This window comes from Mus caroli, chromosome 11 (genome assembly GCF_900094665.2).
Source record: "Mus caroli chromosome 11, CAROLI_EIJ_v1.1, whole genome shotgun sequence".
NCBI classification, from domain to species: Eukaryota; Metazoa; Chordata; class Mammalia; order Rodentia; family Muridae; genus Mus; species Mus caroli.
In genome coordinates this window covers 39733474-39752039 of record NC_034580.1, presented here as the reverse complement: position 1 = coordinate 39752039, position 18566 = coordinate 39733474, and the positions used below count along the sequence as shown (strand labels likewise).

The following is an 18566-nucleotide window of genomic DNA, read 5'->3' as shown; positions in this document are numbered from 1 at the left end:
CACGCAGAAGCTCAACAGTCCATTGCTAGTCTTGGACGTCACATCAGAAGAGAGGGGCTACATACAGAATCTACATTTTTCCCCTAGGTGTCTCATTTCAAAAAGTAACAGGAAAGAGGTAAAAACAATATATTTTACAAAATCAAGTATACCTTAAATCTTATCAGCACATATTAGAGGTGTTTTACACTCTCTTGCACTAAGTGTACCTGGAGTACCATGCGTGAGAGGGGCATTTCCAGTGCTTGGCAGCCACGTGTGGCTGAGTTCTGGACGACACAGCTTTAGCTGGACATCCTAGATCAGTCCCCAGACACACAACCCTCTTAGTGGTGCACCCCAGAATCTTCTCTATATAGAGATCTGGGCAGTCCTTTGACCTCTGTTTCCCTCTCTTTAATACAAGAGGCTTGGCTTCAGAGTCGGTTCCCTCGCTTCCTGTGTGGGGTCTCTGGCATGGCGGGGTTCACTTAGGACTGTATCTATTCAGCACTTTTATTTTTAACATTGTGCTTCAGCCATGTACAGGTTTCTGACAACAGGACGCTCACTTCCAGCAGCAGTAAGTAAGCCTGAGACATAGCTAATCACTTTAGCCTTTCAAAGTAATGACTAGCTGTTTAAAAATTAATCTTCTCCGATATTTAAAAACCCCTTAAGAACCACAAGCCTCTATGAACTATTTTTGATATGATGATAAATACAAACAGTAAGAAGCATCTATGTGAACAAGCTGATGACCTGACCCACAGGACGGAAGGAGAACAGCAACTCCTGCAAGCTGCCCTCTGACGTACACATCAAGGCATGAGCACATGACACATGCGTGCACACGCACACACTCAATAAGTGTAGGAAGAAATGGGGGGAGGGGAAAGGGGGAGGAAGGAAAGGAGGGAGGAGGAAGGAAGGAAGGAAGGAAGGAAGGAAGGAAGGAAGGAAAGAGACAGAGAAAAGCAAGCAAGCAAGCAAGCAAACAAGCTATCAAGCGAGCATAGGGTGAGGAAGTAAAGGTAGCCGAGGGTGTAGGTTGGCTGGTAGAGTACCTGCCAGTGTGAGGGACCATGGGGTGGTTTTTTTTGTTTTCTATAAAGGTACAGTCTAAGGCCCTAAATTCCATGAATTTCCTACCTATTATGCTAACCTTTTAATCTCCACCCGACAACACCTTTGTCTACTCTAAAGGCCTGGCTGCATTACTATAACTGGATGTTGGTGTGAGGACCTGACCCCTGACCCCTGACCCCTGACCTGGACTTCCTTTGTGCTGACTCTTCTAAGACAAGTCAACTTCGAAAGACTGAGTCAGACTCCAGGCAATGGAGGAAAGGCAGTCACCACCTGCATTGGAATAAATTCCAAGTGACCTTCCTGCCCCAGTGTGCTCGCGCCTGCTGGCTAGGGATGGGTTCTGTCTTACCCTTCTTGCAGAAAGAGCTGCATGCCTAGCTTCTTCCATTTTCCATTTCCTTTTTTTTTTTTCTTTTTTGGTTTCTTAGAGACAGGGTTTCTCTATGTAGCCCTGGCTGTCCTGGAACTCTCTCTGTAGACCAGGATGGCCTCGAACTCAGAAATCCGCCTGCCTCTGCCTCCCAAGTGCTGGGATTAAAGGCGTGCGCCACCACTGCCCGGTGGCCTTCTACTTCCTTCATATGTTTCTTTGTACAACATGATTTTCCTTTGTTTCTAACATAAGCAAGAACAAATACCTGAGTTCAATCCCTAGCATTGCATAAAATCCCTGCTTTCAGGAGAGCCAGCAGTTCAAGGTCATCCTTGGCTACTTTGTGAGTTCAAAGCTCACCTGGGTTTTGTAAGGGGCTGTCAGAAATAAAGCAAGAAAGGGAGGAAGGAAGGGAGGGAATGAGGGAGGGAAGGGAGGAATGAGAGGAAAGGAAAGGACACAGAGATCAAACTGTGCATGTGGCACCGCTTGCCTATGAAAAGAGTCAGGGAAGCAGAGAGAAGAGGCCAGGGGTGTGAGGGAAGCAGAGGGAGAACTTTGAGTCCCCTTCCTCTCCCCCATGTTATACAGCAAGAGCCTGTGTCAAACAATCAAAGCAAAACAAATGACTCCTAAATACAAACAAACAAGAAAACCAAACAAAACAATAGCTTTATGTGGGGAGTCAATAAATAAACTTGAATTTTAAAATTATTTCTAAATGATTCTGAATCAGGTTTTGTTGTTGTTTTGTTTTGTTTAATCAAAAGAGAGTAGTCAGTTTCTACTCCTTTACTTCTTAATACTTACCTATTAAGGCTGTGGTAAAGCGGTTCATGGAGAGAGGTTCTAAATACATTGGTCCTTCATAGGCAGACTCCAGTTCACTCCTTACGTAGTCCCTGGAGAAAAACAGTAAGAACATCCTGCATGAGGGAGAGGCGGCTCAGGCACCGGCTCTTACTGGCTCACGCTCCCACTTGTCTTTCGACATCTAAGGAAGACTCTGATAAAAAGAAGGACACACAGGGCTGCCTTCATCTCATCTTTCATACAGCGGAGACGGACACTGCTGACCAGAACTGAACTCGACTCTGCAGAGCTGGCTGCAGAAGCTGTACTTTGTGGGATTTCTCCTCTTCTTCCCGTCACGCTACTCGATATTTCATACCCAGCAAGAAACCAGCTGAGATGTCCTCTCTCAAAACTAAGGAACAGACAATGTCTAATGACAGACAGTACAGGAAACTCTTCATTCGCTCCCATTGCCACCTGGGTCGTCTGCCTGCCAAGGTCTGTCCTCAACCATTCCATTAGCTATATACATAAAACAACAAACTAGCTGGAAAACTGACTCATAGCAGGGCAGTCCTTCACAGCTGTTCTTTCAAATCCAGAGGATCCATGACGATACTGTAACACCTATATTTAAAAAAGAGGTTTTTGTTTTAATTAGGTGTGTATGTGTTCATCTGTGTGTGGGTTTGTGCCTGAGTGAAGTGTCAGATCCCCTGGAGCCGAGGTTAAGGTGGCTGTGAAGGAGGGACGCACACACTGGTCCCCGTTAGAGGAGTGACCGTTCTTAAGGGAGTCCCCAGGTCCACTGCTTACATTTTTAAACAAGAACCAGATCGCATCAAATAGCACTTTCCAAATATAATTCCTTCAGGATGGGACAAATACAAAGTTTTAAGCACTCCTGTGAGAACTGTTCACACTCAGAAAATACAGGCAGGAAGCATGAAAGGGGAGAATCTTAACTTAAATCTCAGGTAGGACTGCTGCGAGCCAGTCGACAGTAGCTTTTGATATTAGAGACAGACGCTTGTGGACAATGATGCTCCCCTGCGTCCTCAGCTGCTGCTACTCACTGGGCTTTAGAATACTGTCAAGGTTTCGAGTACTCTTAACAGACTCAAATTCTGAGTTTACCTTCTCCATGAAAGTACTTCCAGTTAGGCAATCAGGTTGGATTCCTTTAGCATAGCGTAGTCAGCTTGGAATGAGCTTTGCATAACCAGTCAGCAGAGGCTTGCCAAAAAGCCAAACTTGAAAACTTATTTTTTTTTTTTTAAAGAGTAACAGTTTAGGGAGCGATGAAAAGGCCAATGACTAGTCCCTGGGCCATGGCGTATTCTCCTTCATTACCCTCTGATGACTGTCTCTAACACATGATGTGCTCACATTTATACTCAAAGAAAAGAGCCAGAGTCTCAGAGGAAAGATTTTAGTCAGCGTTTGTCAACCAGGTACAACTGTCTAAAGAGACATTTTGTCACCGTGGCTGTCTCAGCTGGGGAGAGCATATGATTGGCCTCTGGTGAGTAAAAGCTAAGCATCCCACAGTGTGAACAGCAAACCCCAAAAACTTCAGCTCTGAGTTAAAGAGGCACCAACACAACCTCTGCAAACGACACCTAAAATTCTGCTCAACATTAACAATGGTACACAGCTGCAGGGTGGGACAGAAACAACAGGTATATACATGCCATCAATACTCACAAAGCCTTAGAAACACTGTGCAGGCAACAGTCTGTCTAAAGGAGAAATGGCTGAGCCTTGCCACTGCCAGGCCCGTGAAGCCCAGCTCTTTCCTTGTGGTCGGTCGTTCTGTACATTGGTCCATTTCAAATGTAAACAGGTGACAGGGAAACCCCACAGGCAGAAGGCTGACTAAAGTTGATAGAGCCTGAGAAAGGGAGGTGGGGAGTTTGGGGGTATGAATGTAACTGGCCATGGTGGTTAGTTTTAAATGTCAACTTGTCAATTTGCCACAACCTAGAATCACTTAAAAAGACAGTCTCAATTAAGGCCTTATCCAAAACAGGTTGACTGCAGACATGTCTGTGGGAGACTGTCTTAGGACTGATTGACGACTGAGACAGGAGGAGCCACCCTGAATGAGGCAGCACTGTGTCACGGGCCACACCTGTAGGAGCAGAGGAAGCTGGCTGAGACCACAAGAGGAAGCAAGCGAGGGTCTGTGTGTCTGTCCGTTCTGCTCTTAACCATGAACTTGAGGCTTTAGGCTCCTGCCCTGACTTCCCCACAACAGGAAAACAGGACTACAGGAATACAGGCTAGCAAAACAACCCCTCCCCACCCACCCTGTTTTTATGAGGACGTTGTAGCCCAGAAGTGAAGCAGGCAACACTGGGGATCCGTGGAAGGGATCCGTGTGGGGAGTGTGTAGAGGAACCAGGTCCATGGATGCACTCTGCCAGGTGACTTTCACATCAACAGACAAGCCATGTGAGCACTGGAGGCTCCCGGGCCTGGGTCCCAGAAGTGAAATGAGAGACTGTGGAGATTGTAGAACGGAGGACCCTGCTGAATTTGTCACTGTTATCATCCACATTTGACAGTACAACTGCAGACTCATGTTATCTTCTAGCTCATCTCACTGCACAGAGAAATGTCAGGTGCTTGCCCAGGCGCTCACACTACCTAAAAGCCTTCTTTCAGTTTTTTTCTTTGAGACTGTGTTCTCGGGTGTAGCCCTAGGTGTCCTGGAACTCACTCTGTAGACCAAGCTGGCCTCGAACTCAGCGATCTGCCTACCTCTGCCTCTCTAGTGCAGGGATTAAAGTCATTTGCCACCATAGGACTTGTCTAGTCTACCTTCTTAAAAGTTTTGCTTGGTCTTTGACCTTTCTTATTTTAAATTCTAATATGTCATAACAAAACTTACAAGGAGAAGCTGGGGACATACTCAGCAGTGGGACTCTCATCTAGCCAGGACTGTTAACTCAAACAGGAACCAATGCAGAGATCCGATGCCAGAACCCTGCTGGGCTACAGCAACACCACTCTCCTAATTAGTTACAGCTGTGTGAAATGCTGTAGCAACAATGCAAATAACGGTGGCCCTCTCAAACTTTTGGAAAATGGAATTCTTACATTCATGGATCTATTTAAAATGACCTCCTTGACGGTTGACATCATCAGGTTCCTTTTCATCTAACCGGTTCTGTGCAGCTTTTGCTTCAGCCCCAGTAGTGCTTGTTTTACTCCTGTCTTTGTAAGTTGTTATAAAAGCCAGGTCTACATTGCAGTCCTTCGATCTGAAAGCCTTCTAATCCCTTTCACTACTTCTGTTCTTTTTCATGCTCTGTAAATGCACTATGTTGTCAGCTAAGGACCCTAAGAGAGGTCTACATCTCAGTAGAATCATCAGCTTTGGGGCTGTAACCACGACACCCTATCCAGTTCCCTTGGCCAGTGCCGGCACTGCCACCCTCTAGGACCCCAGGCATGGCTCACTCCAAATGCTGCCCCCTTCACTGCTCCAGGCTAACCTATCCCTGCCTACTGACCACCCCCCTCCAGAGAGCAGCATCCTTCCTAGGCCCTTTACCTCCCTTCACCTTCATCAAGTTTGCCTTTCTCAGGACAGGCCTTCTAAATCCATCTGGCTTGCTTCGGTAAAACAGCGAACCCATAAGCAGGTAGGCTCCCTTGCTGGCCCAGCTGAGCTAAGATGAGCTTGTTGGAAGTGAAAGCGACTGTGGTGAGGGCTCAGCTCATAGGGAAACCACTATGGAGATGGACTTCTGGATAGGTTAGCACTGCACACCAAACTGCAAGGAAGACAAACATCTCCAAGTCCAACTTATATGGCTTCAGTGCAACTCAGACTGACAAAGAGAACACTGCCAGATTTCAGCAAGTTCTAATTTACAACGTAAAGAGAGAGAAGGGGGAATGAGAAAGAAGGAGAAGGAAAGATGGGAAGAGGGTGGAGAAGAGAAGGGGGAAGTGGGAAAGGCAGCTGGAGATGGCTCGGTGCCCAAGGCACTTGCCATTGCAAGCATGAGGAATGGGGTTCACATAAAAGCCAGATAGTCAGGGGATCACTAATAACTCCAGGCAGCGAGGGAGGGGCAGAAGCTGGCTAACTGAGAACTCTGGGTTCAGCCAGGGACTCTGCCTTGGTAAATAAAGCAAAGAGCAATGGGGGAAGACATCTGGTCTCCACACATTTGCCTCCATGTGCATCCAACCACATACAAGTGAGTGAGCACACGTGCACACCTCAAAGCTCATGAGGACAAAGACAGACTCATGGTACCAGCCAAGGAGCTCTAATCTTATCTGAAATGATCAGATGAGCTGCTCAGAAGGAACATTCTCACTTTTCAATAGGAAGACTAAGTTGACGACAGCGCACTAAGCCAGCTGGGAGCGAGCACTCCTGCATTCTTCAGGGAACCAGAGCCTTTTCCTCCGTGGGCCTTTTCCATTTCTGTAACTGTGGAATGCTGACCATGAGCCCCGAGCACAACCAAACCAAACCAAACACCAGGACATTGCTCTCCAGTCTGTGGCAGCCTCATCACTTTCAACTGGAACATTTTGGGGAGATGGAGTAGAGGATAAAGAATATGTGAGATGCACAGAGAAGCCCCCAAGGATACCACTTTGCAAGTAGAAAAAAAAAAAAAAAAGCTGGGAGTGGTGGCACACGCCTTTAATCCCAGCACTTGGGAGGCAGAGGCAGGTGGACTTCTGAGTTTGAGGCCAGCCTGATCTACAGAGTGAGTTCTAGGACACCCAGGGCTATACAGAGAAACCTTGTCTCGAAAAGCAAAAACAAAAACAAAAACAAAAACAAAAAAATCTTGCTATAAAGTAGTATACAAGCCATTAAAAGTAAATGAATAGCAGCAACAAAAATTAACAAATCCAGGGCGCTTACGACCACAGCTAGTGAGTGACTCCTTTATGCAATCGCCTCTTAGGTAGTCTGACATGGTCTCTGGACAGCGTGGGAACAATCTGCACATTCTGGCCACTTACAGGAAGCTTTCAAAAGACGCTAATTTCAAAGAAACCTAATCTACTTTCATACTGAACAAAGCAGAGAGCTCAAAATCTTTGCAGTCTGAACAAATAAAAAGTACCCACACAAGAGCCCCACTCAGGTATTCAAGCACATGCATTTAAGTACCTGATGTGTACACACTCCACACACACACACACACACACACACACACACACACACACACACCTACTACAGTCTCAGCACTGGGCTGGTGACTGCATACCCAGGTGAATTTTAATTATTCTCATACCTGCTTTTTCTCCCCACTCCTTATTTACGGCTTGGACTTAATGATGTCCCAAAGAAGAGGAGACAAATGTCGGAGCTGATTCATTTTATTCCTTGGAAACTTAACCTGCAGTGTACATATGACAACGGTCCACTTGAGGACCCCTTCCCAGCAACAGCTTTTGCGTAAGGGCAGCCGGGGTCCCAGGTGGCTCACAGTGATGTCTGGGGACATGTTTTGGCTGTGATACTGCTCAGGAGGAGGTGCTGCCACAGCCAGAGAGGAGAAGTCATGTGCAGTCACCACAACAGAGATTGAACAGGGCTAAAATGCTCCTGTTCCCAGGACAGAGACTCCCCAATCTACAGCTTGTTGCAGAGTCGGAGCTATTTGTTTCTATTTTACATATAAATTCTTGTGACTGTTTTATATTTGAAAGCAAACTTCCATGCCCATCCAGACAGAATAAAATTCATATACTTTCCCTCTTTTGAAAGCCCTTCCTGGTGGGAATTAAGGGTGCATGTAAAATTGGTATGTTAATTCATAAATCAAGAGTTAAAAATACTAAAGTTTAACAGGTTTTTTGTTTGCTTGGTTTTGTTTTTGACAAAAGACACGTAATTATTCATGACCACAAGCTCACAGGAACATGTATGGTTTCGTTCTGGATCGTCTCCACTTTAAAGCAGTAATCATTTAGGGATTTATATTAACTATACCACTGCATGTGAAGAGCAGAGTTCCACAAGTTTTAAAAATCAAGGAAGATAATATTTTAAAATTTTAACCAAGTTCAACTAAAATACTACCAATAAATATTTTTTATTACGCTCATGACTGTTGGAATGCCTCCCTAGGGAAAGGTGCTTGCTACCAAGCTTGACAATCTGAGTTCGAATCCAGATGGTGGAAAGAGAGGATCAACTTCAAGTTGTGATATGATCTCTACATATACATCATAGTGACACACACATGCACACGCGCACACACACACACACACACACATATACACACACACATACACACACACACACACGTACATACACAAACACACATACACACCACACACACACACACACACACACACACAAATGGGAAGATTTTAAAGCATTTGTATTGCACTGAGTGAAGTCACAGAGTTTTAGATATTTAACTCTACTATACTACAAACTCTGTGTACAGTTAAATTTCAAACAAGATTTTACTCACAGATAATTTTCAGCATGATATAAATAATTAGCAACCACAACAAAAGACAGAAACCCAGCTTTCCAAGTGTTGATAAAATTTTCAAGTTGGTAAATTAATATGGATAAATATCTTCCATGGCCAGTTTCTGAAGTAGCAATTTAATTATTGAAACTGCCCAAGTACTGACTCTCCAGGAGCACTGCACCGTCATGTCCTTCTGGCTGGGAGCCTGAGCCCTTTAGGGCTCAGCCATCTCTCCAGTGCAGACACTGTGTCTTATATAGCAGTGAAGGAGGTAACTTATCTACTAAACTATCTGGTAGGGAACCTGTGTCCAGAACATATACAGGCTTTCCAGACTCACTAATAGTAACAGCAATCCAATCAAAGCAACTGGCAAAGGGGCTGAGTAAATATTTTTCCAGATAAGATTTGCACTTGGTAAATGAAGAGATGTTCAACATCATTAGTCAAGAGAAAAAGAATAAGGAACTACTACCTCACACGCGTGGTGAAGATGCCACAGTGAAATGTTTGTTGGCAAGGGTAAGGAGAAACAGAGACTGACAGGATCGAAAGACAGTGGAGTCACTTAAAAAGAAACAGCTCCCCAAAAAGGCTAAATATAAAGACTGTACAGTTTAGTAATCCTGCTCCACAGTAGGTGCCCAAGAGAAGTAAAGACGCATATCCACATACAAGCCAGCACCCAGAAGTTCATAGTGTAATAGCTTCAAAGCAGACATTACCTAAGTGCCCCTGCATGGGTGCATAACAGGTAACAAACTGCACCAAAGCTACCCAGTGGGCATTATTGGACAGAAGAAGTACTGGGGCTACAGCTCACTGGGTTAGATGCACATCATTGCTTTAAAAACAGAACAAACAAACAAACAAACAAACAAAAAAGAGGGAGTAGGGAGAAAGGGATGGGCAAGAAGCAGGAAAAGAAGCCAAAATACTGCAGTATCAACCAATGTCTTAAAACTCAGCACCAAAGGCCACGCTTGTACAGTTCAAGATAAATTAATCAAAAACAGACAAAACAAAGGCTAGGGAGATGAGATCACTTGCCACGAAAGCCTGAGGGTCAAAACTGGAATCTCCAACACCCACATAAAAATGTAGACATGGCTGTGCATGTCTTGCAATCCTAGCAACGCAGGGGTGGAGACAAGCCGTTTCCAGCTCACCAGCCGGCCAGCCTAGCTGAGCACTGGGTTCAGCGACTCAAGGCAGTGTTAGATCTGGAAACCCAGTGCCTTGGTCTCTGCTCACACAGACAACTACATTGGGAGGAGCAGGGGAGCAGATGGCAGCCTGGGAATGGTCAAAGGACTTACGGGAAATGAGGACTAAGATCTCTTAGGGCAGTGGTTCTCAACCTATGGGTCACAACCCCTTTAGGGGTTAAATGACTCTTTCACAGGGGTTGCATATCAAATAGCCTGTATATCATATATTTCTATTAGAATTTATAACAATAGCAAAACTACAGTTATAAAGTGGTAACAAAATAATTTTATGGTTGGGGTCATCACAGCCTGAGGAACTATATTAAAGGGTCACAGCATTAGGAAAGTTGGGAAGCACTGTCTTAGGAGGGACTAGAAAACTCTAATATCTATTGTGACCATAGTTTACACAGCTCTGCAAAAGCACTAAGAGGCACAGAACTGAACTGGAGACTGTAAAGGGCTGTGTAAACCTTGTGTGAAGCCACGAGAAACAAAATGTAAAAGCATTGTTAAATTTGGTTATTAAGGTGACATTATAAATATTGGAAAGTATTAAGTGACCTGCAATTTTAATGTGTCACTATTTTTGAAGTATAAACATCAACATTTGTATCTTAAAATATAGTGTGTTCAAACATCAGTGTTTCTTAAATGTGACATGTCACAAATAATTCGAGGGCAGTACATCTTTGCTGACCTTTAACAAGAAAAGGAAAGACAGTGAATTAGTGATAGGAAACAGTAGGATACGTCCTATCTTCAAAGTTATCACAAAGTGAGTTCCAGGACAGTCAGGGCTACACAGAGAAACCCTGTCTCGAAAACAAACAAACAAACAAAAGTTATCCCACATTAACACTCTAAAGCAGGCACTGTCCGCGCCTTCCAAGCAGAGGCTTGCTACAGCACCATACTCACTGAGCTGACAAACTTGATGCTACAATTCTCTTTCCATTGATCATATCCCTCCCTAGGAGAAGCAAAGTCAAATAGGGGCCGCCCTTCCCTGGTTCTCCTGTCCAAAATTCCTTCTGCAGATTCTCAAGTGACATGAACTGGGACAGGAAACTGTTCTTGCCCACTGTAAAATATTCAAATTCTTTGTTAGTGTTTTATATGTTTTGGCTTTCTAATGATGAACCATTTAAAATAAAGACCCTTATGCTAAAACTAAACAGTTCCAATGGTCACACCTTAAATGGGCTTTTCTTTATACCCTTGAAGCTGTTCTAGGTCCCCCCATTTTCCTTACATAAAAGGAGTTTGCCCCACTTAGAAACGGGTGGATTGGCAATAATGAAGATAAAGACAGAAATTCATGTTTTGGGTTGTCACTACACCATTAAACCACATGGAAATGCCCAGGATTTCCACCCAGGATTATGAGTGTAATAAAAATAGCAGTTTGGATAGCTTGACCTTGAATTTTGAGGTTTTCTTGATTATCCTCTCTGAAACGCCAGGCTCGTGGCTGTGCCCTGGAATGCTTACCATTTTAAAAAGTTAACTTCAAAAGACTAATAGCACAAGAAACAGTCACTGAATAAAACTATGGTGCAGCTTAACAGAACGTTAGTGGAACTTTTAACAAGCCTTTACTGTCTGCCAGAACTGTGCTGAGAAATTCAGAGCCCATTTCCTCTTACCGCAGTCCTGTCAGATTGCCATCACCGGTTCTTGAGGTGAGGACACTAAGTCTTCCTGGTGCACACATGCCAACTGTGAAGCAGTGAGTTATGAAACCCGAGAGTTAAATGTATCTATGCACCCAGCCACCCAGCCTTCCACCTACAAACGCATGCATGACATGGCTCTGAGGTATCTAGGCACTCATTTGCACACTGAGCCGCTAGCCCCAGAGCCCTGGTCTTAAACAGAGTGTCTTTCATGGATGGGACTTTGATTTATTAAAATCCTTTGTTCAGTATTTTATCATTTACAAAGAGTATTGAAGTATGTCCACTCTGATTACGAACCAACAGATACCATCTGGTACTGCTGGGTGAGGCCGTGTTGCTCTCTCTGCCAAGCAACATAACTGGAAGCTGGTTTCCACTCACTGACCCGGGGACATGATGCAGAACACAGAGTAACCAAGGCCTCTACTTGAGGAACCAAGGTTGATGGAAACACAGGATTCTAAGAAATCTGGGACCATTTCAAGTTCCAGACTGCGTGACTTGACATCTGCGGCAGTAAGAAGGGCAGAAGTTAAGTGTATGCAACCCTCCAGGTACCACCGCACTCACCCAGGGAGGAACAGTGCAGACAGGCAGAAGAGGACTGGGTACTTACGACACAACCCGGGGGTGAGAGATCAACGACCAAAGAGGGGGGAGGATGCTCACCCAGCCCAGGGGCCAGAAGCAAGGGACAGCACAGGTGTCCACAGAAGCAAAGGAACACAAAGACACGGGGAAAAGCTGGGTGACACCTCAGGACACTAACAGGGCAGGTAAGGTAACTGTCACGACCTTAACCTTTCTGAATTTCCATAAAATTTATCTACAATGAGGACTGCAATCTTATAACCAGAAAAAAATTACATTTTTATCATTTATAAAAATCAATTCAATTTCAGTCATGTAACATGAGATTTCTAGATTCAACTTCAAGCCAATATTAAAATGTGTAAGATCTGTTTTATACCCAAGGCCACTACCAAATCTCCTTAGAATTCAGAGTGTATCTCATTACAGTAAGTACATGTCAATCAAAAAGTATGAAATTTAAGTGCAAAAGAAACTATATCTGAAAATATGTACTACCCCATTACATTTATTGCTTTAAGTTTCAACTACACTCTAAAATTTTTATCCCAAAGGCAGCAAACTCATATGGTATGGCAGACTTTAGCTTTAGCATTATAGTCTCCCAGATACAACTAGTCCCACCAATTAACTGATGTCACCAGCCTACACATCTACAACTTAACCCTGACTCCCATCATTTTATACCGGTATCTTCCAGTGAAGACAGGACCTGCGAAGTCAGGACAGCTAACCGTTTCTCAGTCTGTCTGCAGAGAATTCTCTTCTCAGACAATACAGAAGCATGTCTTTAAATATAACCTCAAGGCCTGTTTCCTGTCTTGCTTCCCTCATCCCACAAAACCCTAATCTCAACATAATCCTAGCTATTAATCTTCAATGATAATATCTATGGGAAAACAAATATCAAAAAAAAAAAAAAAGTTCTGTGCTGGAAGCCTATGCCCTGCCCACTGCTGTGAGGGGTCTTGCTTAACCTGATTATTTGAAGTGGAAAAGTGACCCTAAAGTGGCCAAACCTGCCAGCCCAGATACAAGGACAAGGAAGAAGGGAACACTGCTGTTTGCCTGTTTCCCCTCACTCTTGCTGGCAGGTACAGCTATCCTGTTCCGGCAGCATGTTCCGCAGATACTAGAGCCAACTTCCTTGGGCTCTCAATGTAGAAAACCAACAGCTGGACCACCTCCACTGCATCCTGTAACCCAATCTAACAAATCCTGTCTTAATACAAATAATCTATCAGTTCTGTTCCTTTAGCAGGTCTTGACTAGCAACCTACCTAAGCCTTAACTTTGTAACAATATTCATAAAAAACACTATGTTGACATTAAAAACCAACTATCTTAAAAAAGGAAGAAAGAAAGAAAGAAAGAAAGAAAGAAAGAAAGAAAGAAAGAAAGAGAAAACAAAAACAGAAACAACAAAAACAAAACCCAAGAACTTTCAACTCATTCACACATCCCAAAACTGGGGTGGCAGCCTTACCTGGATATCTGATGTCCAGCATAGAGGAGCAGGGCAGTCACAAAATACAAATAGAGCTGCACCAGATGCTGCCTGGGCAGAGTGAGGAGCACGACACTTAAGACATAACCTGCGGGGAGAGACACAAGGAGAAATGGTTGCCGTTCCCGCTCCGACTGATTTTCCAAGTCGCTAGCCACAAATGGAGGTTACCCTTTTAATTTTACTGCCAAGGTTCATTCTGCTCAAAACGATCACTCTGGATTTAAAACTGGAAGTAGCCTTGCTCTCTGCGCCATCTTTCTGCTTTATAATTAGCTGCAGTACACAGAGGCACACCCACCTCTCCTGAGGCTCCTCCCTGTTTTACACCAGTTCACTCACCCTGTCTCTGGGCTCCCAGGAGCTGCTGCCCTTTCTTTAGATTTCTCCATCTCCAGAGGCCTTACTTATCATGTGTCCTTGTCCACCCCCCCATCTCAACCCCCCAACCCATCTCTCCGACATCTTCCCACCCATCACTCCAACACCCAACACAGGTCCTCTTCCCCATCCCAGAAGGGAAAACCCAGAACGTTTCCCTTCACAGCAATCTCCCCTTGGTGATTAACTTTTTCACTCCATTATTTCAAACCATTTGTGCCCAATCCTTTATTTTCTAGCCATCTACTTAACCCTTCCTCTGCTACAAAACTATTTTCATCTTTCTGCTATCTAACCCAGAAGCCAGCCACATCCCGCTGATCCCAGCATCCGGAGGCAAACCCTGGCAACACTGTTAGGCTTTCAGCTGAGAGCCCAGATTCCTCCTGACCTGTCCTTTCTCCCTTCCTCCCGCTTTTCCGTTCACCTCCCGCAGTAAATGCTGGCAGCATGCTCTCTACACAGCTGCTCCTCTCTCTACGGAGCCGTAAAGGATCTGGCACAAAGCATTCACTCTTGTTTTGAATACTGACAGCATTTTTTGAGATACAATACCCACAAGTCATTTCCAAAAATCCTCCTGGGTATGAAAAAACAAAAAACAAAAAAAGCAAACAAACAAAAAACCCCACTTTATTCCGAATGGTCAGCCAAAATCAAAAGAAGGGTCTGCTTATGTGTTCACATAACCAACAGGTACAAAGAGCTCTTTGCCTGCTACTGACAGGATTAGCATAACCTCTTCCATTATGGGAGCCCCTCACTCAAACTCAGTTTGATTTTGAGCAAATATACATCACTGTTTGCCTGTGATAATAACCGAAAACCCTAAGTAAGGTTGGTAATGATGAAGCTACGCCAATGGTAATTTATAACTAAGTAAACTGGCAACATTTAAAAGCAATGACCTCTTTAATACATTATTGACTGGGGATGGAGAAATGGCTCAGCAGTTAAGATCACTTATTCTTGCAGAGGACCCAAGTTTGAGGTTTGATCCCCAGCACATAACTCTCTGTAACTTCAACCAACAGGTTAGATGCCCTCTTCTGGTCTCTGCATGCACAGACATACATGAAGACAAAACACTTTAATACATAAAACAGAAAATCAACACATAACATCAAACCCCATGTTATCGATGAACCTACTTATTTCTGTTATTAGAGAGACAGTAGGACTGTGGACGAACTGGGGGAAGAAGGAAGGAAGGGAGGGAGGGAGGAGAAAGAGTCATAAGGAATGAAGGAATAAGACTAAGACCTGGGGCAGGAGATCCTTGTAAGTTTTATTGCCAAACCAGCAGCTTGGTTATGGAGTCGATGGTCAGCTCTGAGAAACATATTTAAACAGATCTAAGTGTTGTTCTCTGCATGAGTGGCTGAGAAGACGGAAGTGGAGGTGGCCATGAACTTTCTAGCTTGGGCAATCAAGAGGCTGGTTCTGCTACTGAACCAGCAAACACAGGAGGAAGAGGAAGTCTGATGTGAAGTCAAGGTGTGTGCAGTGGCTGGCCCGGAGGCACTGTCCAGGCTGCTCACGTGAAGCCAGCCAACCAAGAGGTGGTTAGAGATGAGCTCCCTAAAGAACAAGAACCTGCAGGAACGCAGAGATAACAGACAACCCGTGGGACCAGACAGGAGCTCATGATCTCTACATCAGAGACACGGCCCCCAGTGCAGCAGAAGCAATGTGGGAGACTGGGAACGGAGTCATGGTCACAGAGGAGGAACACTAACTCCACCCAAAGGTGGTCCAGAAGCAATGGGAAACAGAAACAGCTTTGTAGTCAAAACTGTGAGCAATCTTCTGAACCAACAGAGCTGAAAATGGAACCCAAATCCTGAGCACCAGCAACACCTAGGGAGTCTGAATCTGAACATGGTGGCATAGGCCCATATTGCTGAGGTCAAGGCCAGCCTGAGCTAAATACCAAGGAGTAGCTGCCTATCAAGACCGTGTCTGAACCATGCCAAGGAGTGGCTACCTAGTCTCAAAGAAGGAAGGGGGGGGGGGGGGAGGGAGAGAGGGATGGGAGGAGTAAGGGAATAAGTTAAGATAAAGAACTGGGGTGGGAGGGTACTTGTTAGTTTCTCTAGTTAACATGACATAACCTCGAGTCCTCTGGAAAGATGGAGCCTCAACTGAGGAAGTGCCTGGATCCCACTAGCCTGTGGCCATACCTGTGAGACAATCCTGACTGAGGGTTAACATGGGAGGTATGGCCAGCCCACTAGGGGAGACACTGTCCCTGGGCAGATGAGCATGGGCTCTATGAGAAAGCAAGCTAAGCACAAGCCAGGGAACAAGCAACAGGTAAGCCATGTCCTCCATAAACCGGACTTCAGTTCCACCTTGGGGTCCAGCCTGGCGCCGCTCAATGGCGGACCAGGAAGTACAAGCTGAAACAAACCCTCTCATCTCCCAATTTGCCTTTGCTCAGTGTTTTAGTAAGAGAAAGCAAATGAGAGCAAAGCAAGAAGGAGGGCCTGAGTTCTCAGTGCAAAACAAAAGGCTACATGTGGGGGTGCGTGCTTACTATACCTGTGCTGGGGAGGCAGAAACAGGTAGACCCTGGGGTCGCTGACCAGCCAGCCTATCCTATTAGCCAGTCTGAAGTCAATGAGTCACTGTTTTTCTAAACCAAAAAAAGAATCTTGAATATAGACAAGCTGCCTATGGTTTCACAGAGAAGAACATCTTTAATGCTATCGTTTCACACTAACAATATAATCGCAGTAAAATTTCCACAGGGTTCTTGTCTGAGGAGTGAAACTAGGTATTTAAATTCTCACAAAACAATGAAAGAGCTATAATTTTGAATCTTGATGAGAACAGGATTGACGGTTAATTTCAAATTGTGTCCTGCTTTTTAGAAAAAAATTTGATTTTATAAAATCAATTTTTAAGAGGCTTCCTCTCCTAAGGAAGGAAGTGGGGGGAGGGGGAAGAAAAAGAAAACTAATAATAAAAGCCCTAAGAAGGAAGAAGCCAACCATCTCAGGCTATACAACATAACCCAAGCCCTCGGTGAATACAAGACAGTGCACTAACTGGGCCCAGGCACCCATGCCTAAAACAGCAGGCAGGCGTCTGCACCGGACCAGAGCACACGCGAGCATTTACAACACATCACTGAGGAGAACAGCCACTACATTAACACACATGCCTTAGAAGAAACGGTTCAAGGACACACCACGACCTGCATGTACAGGTTAGCTCCAAGCAGAGCAAAGAGGTCAAAGTAGTAACGAAACCATCATAAATAAGACAAAACCCAACCCAACTCTTTCTCCCTCCCCCACCCCCCACCCCCGCCCCAGATTTTCTGGCTGGGACTCATTAAGTAGCTTGGGTTGGCATCAAACAGTTTCCTTCCTCCCTGGCCTACCCAGTGCTGGGATTCTAGACCTGCAACATCATACCCAGGTCGAGACTCTTGAGAGTGAAGACTTATCAGCTCGGGGCAGGGGGCATTTAAGTAGAATCTTAAAATTTGGTAGACTAGAATGTGCCAACATGAAAAGACAGAACAAAACAACACAGCACAAAACTTTATATTCCTGAGTGTGATAAACCCCTGTAAGGAGATCATTTGGGAAGTTGAGGTAGGGGGATGGTAGCTTTGATAGTGCATCTGGAGGTAGCCTGGGCTACATAGTAAAACCCAGTCTCAATAGAAAAACGCAAGCGCCCGCGCACAGTAGTGATGTTTCCACATAAGCAAGTGCGAGCCAAGGCGTCCCAGCCAGGCCCACTACTCTATCACAGAGGAAAGGAAGATACACGCATTCATATTGACTTCTACCCCCAGATGAAACGTAGACTGCCACACAAGGAAATAATAGCTACTCTAAGGTACTCAGAGGACCACATAAAGAAACACTTTAACAAACACTTTTAATGTTCTGATTTCTGACCACAAATGCAATTCTGACACTTGAGAATTGTTACAATGTATCTAGGAGTAAATTCTGTAAACTGAAGCATTAGATTACACAATACTCTGTCAGAGGCACCCCAACCAAACAACAAAACACCAGTTCACACAAACGCTGTGCTCACACAAACGCTGTGCTCACCCTACCATGAACTCTACCTAATCACTGTATTTAAGAAGGCTCAACCGAGTTCCCCAAGTTACAAGCCAGAGGGGATTTCCATTGCATCAGAACCTACTCAACTTCTAAAATTAATTTTCTACTTAGTCGGCAGCTGTCTTGTAATAACGAGTGCAAACATTTTAGAAATAATAGGATAGAAGCCCCTGTTTAAAAAAAGCACAGGTGAAAATACTTCTTACATTAAAGCTAAAAAAATTTGTCATTGTTCAACAACTGACTGGAGCTACTTCCCATAACTGGCTCACGTAGAAAGTCTAAGGCTGGGCTGGTGAGATGGCTCAGTGGGTAAGAGCACCCGACTGCTCTTCCAAAGGTCCAGAGTTCAAATCCCAGCAACCACATGGTGGCTCACAAC

General features: G+C 44.6%; 1 protein-coding gene across 6 annotated transcripts in view; it reads right to left on the bottom strand.

The window, feature by feature from the left end:
- Rnf145 (ring finger protein 145) overlaps positions 1-18566 on the bottom strand; it is a 47972-nt gene that overhangs the window by 21504 nt on the left and 7902 nt on the right. For all 6 annotated transcript variants that reach the window (XM_029483598.1, XM_021177720.2, XM_021177719.2 and 3 more), the window contains exons 3-4: positions 13686-13794; positions 2255-2346 (exon numbers count right to left, since the gene is read on the bottom strand). In XM_029483598.1, coding sequence (XP_029339458.1) covers positions 2255-2346; positions 13686-13794 — 201 coding nt within the window. The remainder of the gene's footprint in view (positions 1-2254; positions 2347-13685; positions 13795-18566) is intronic.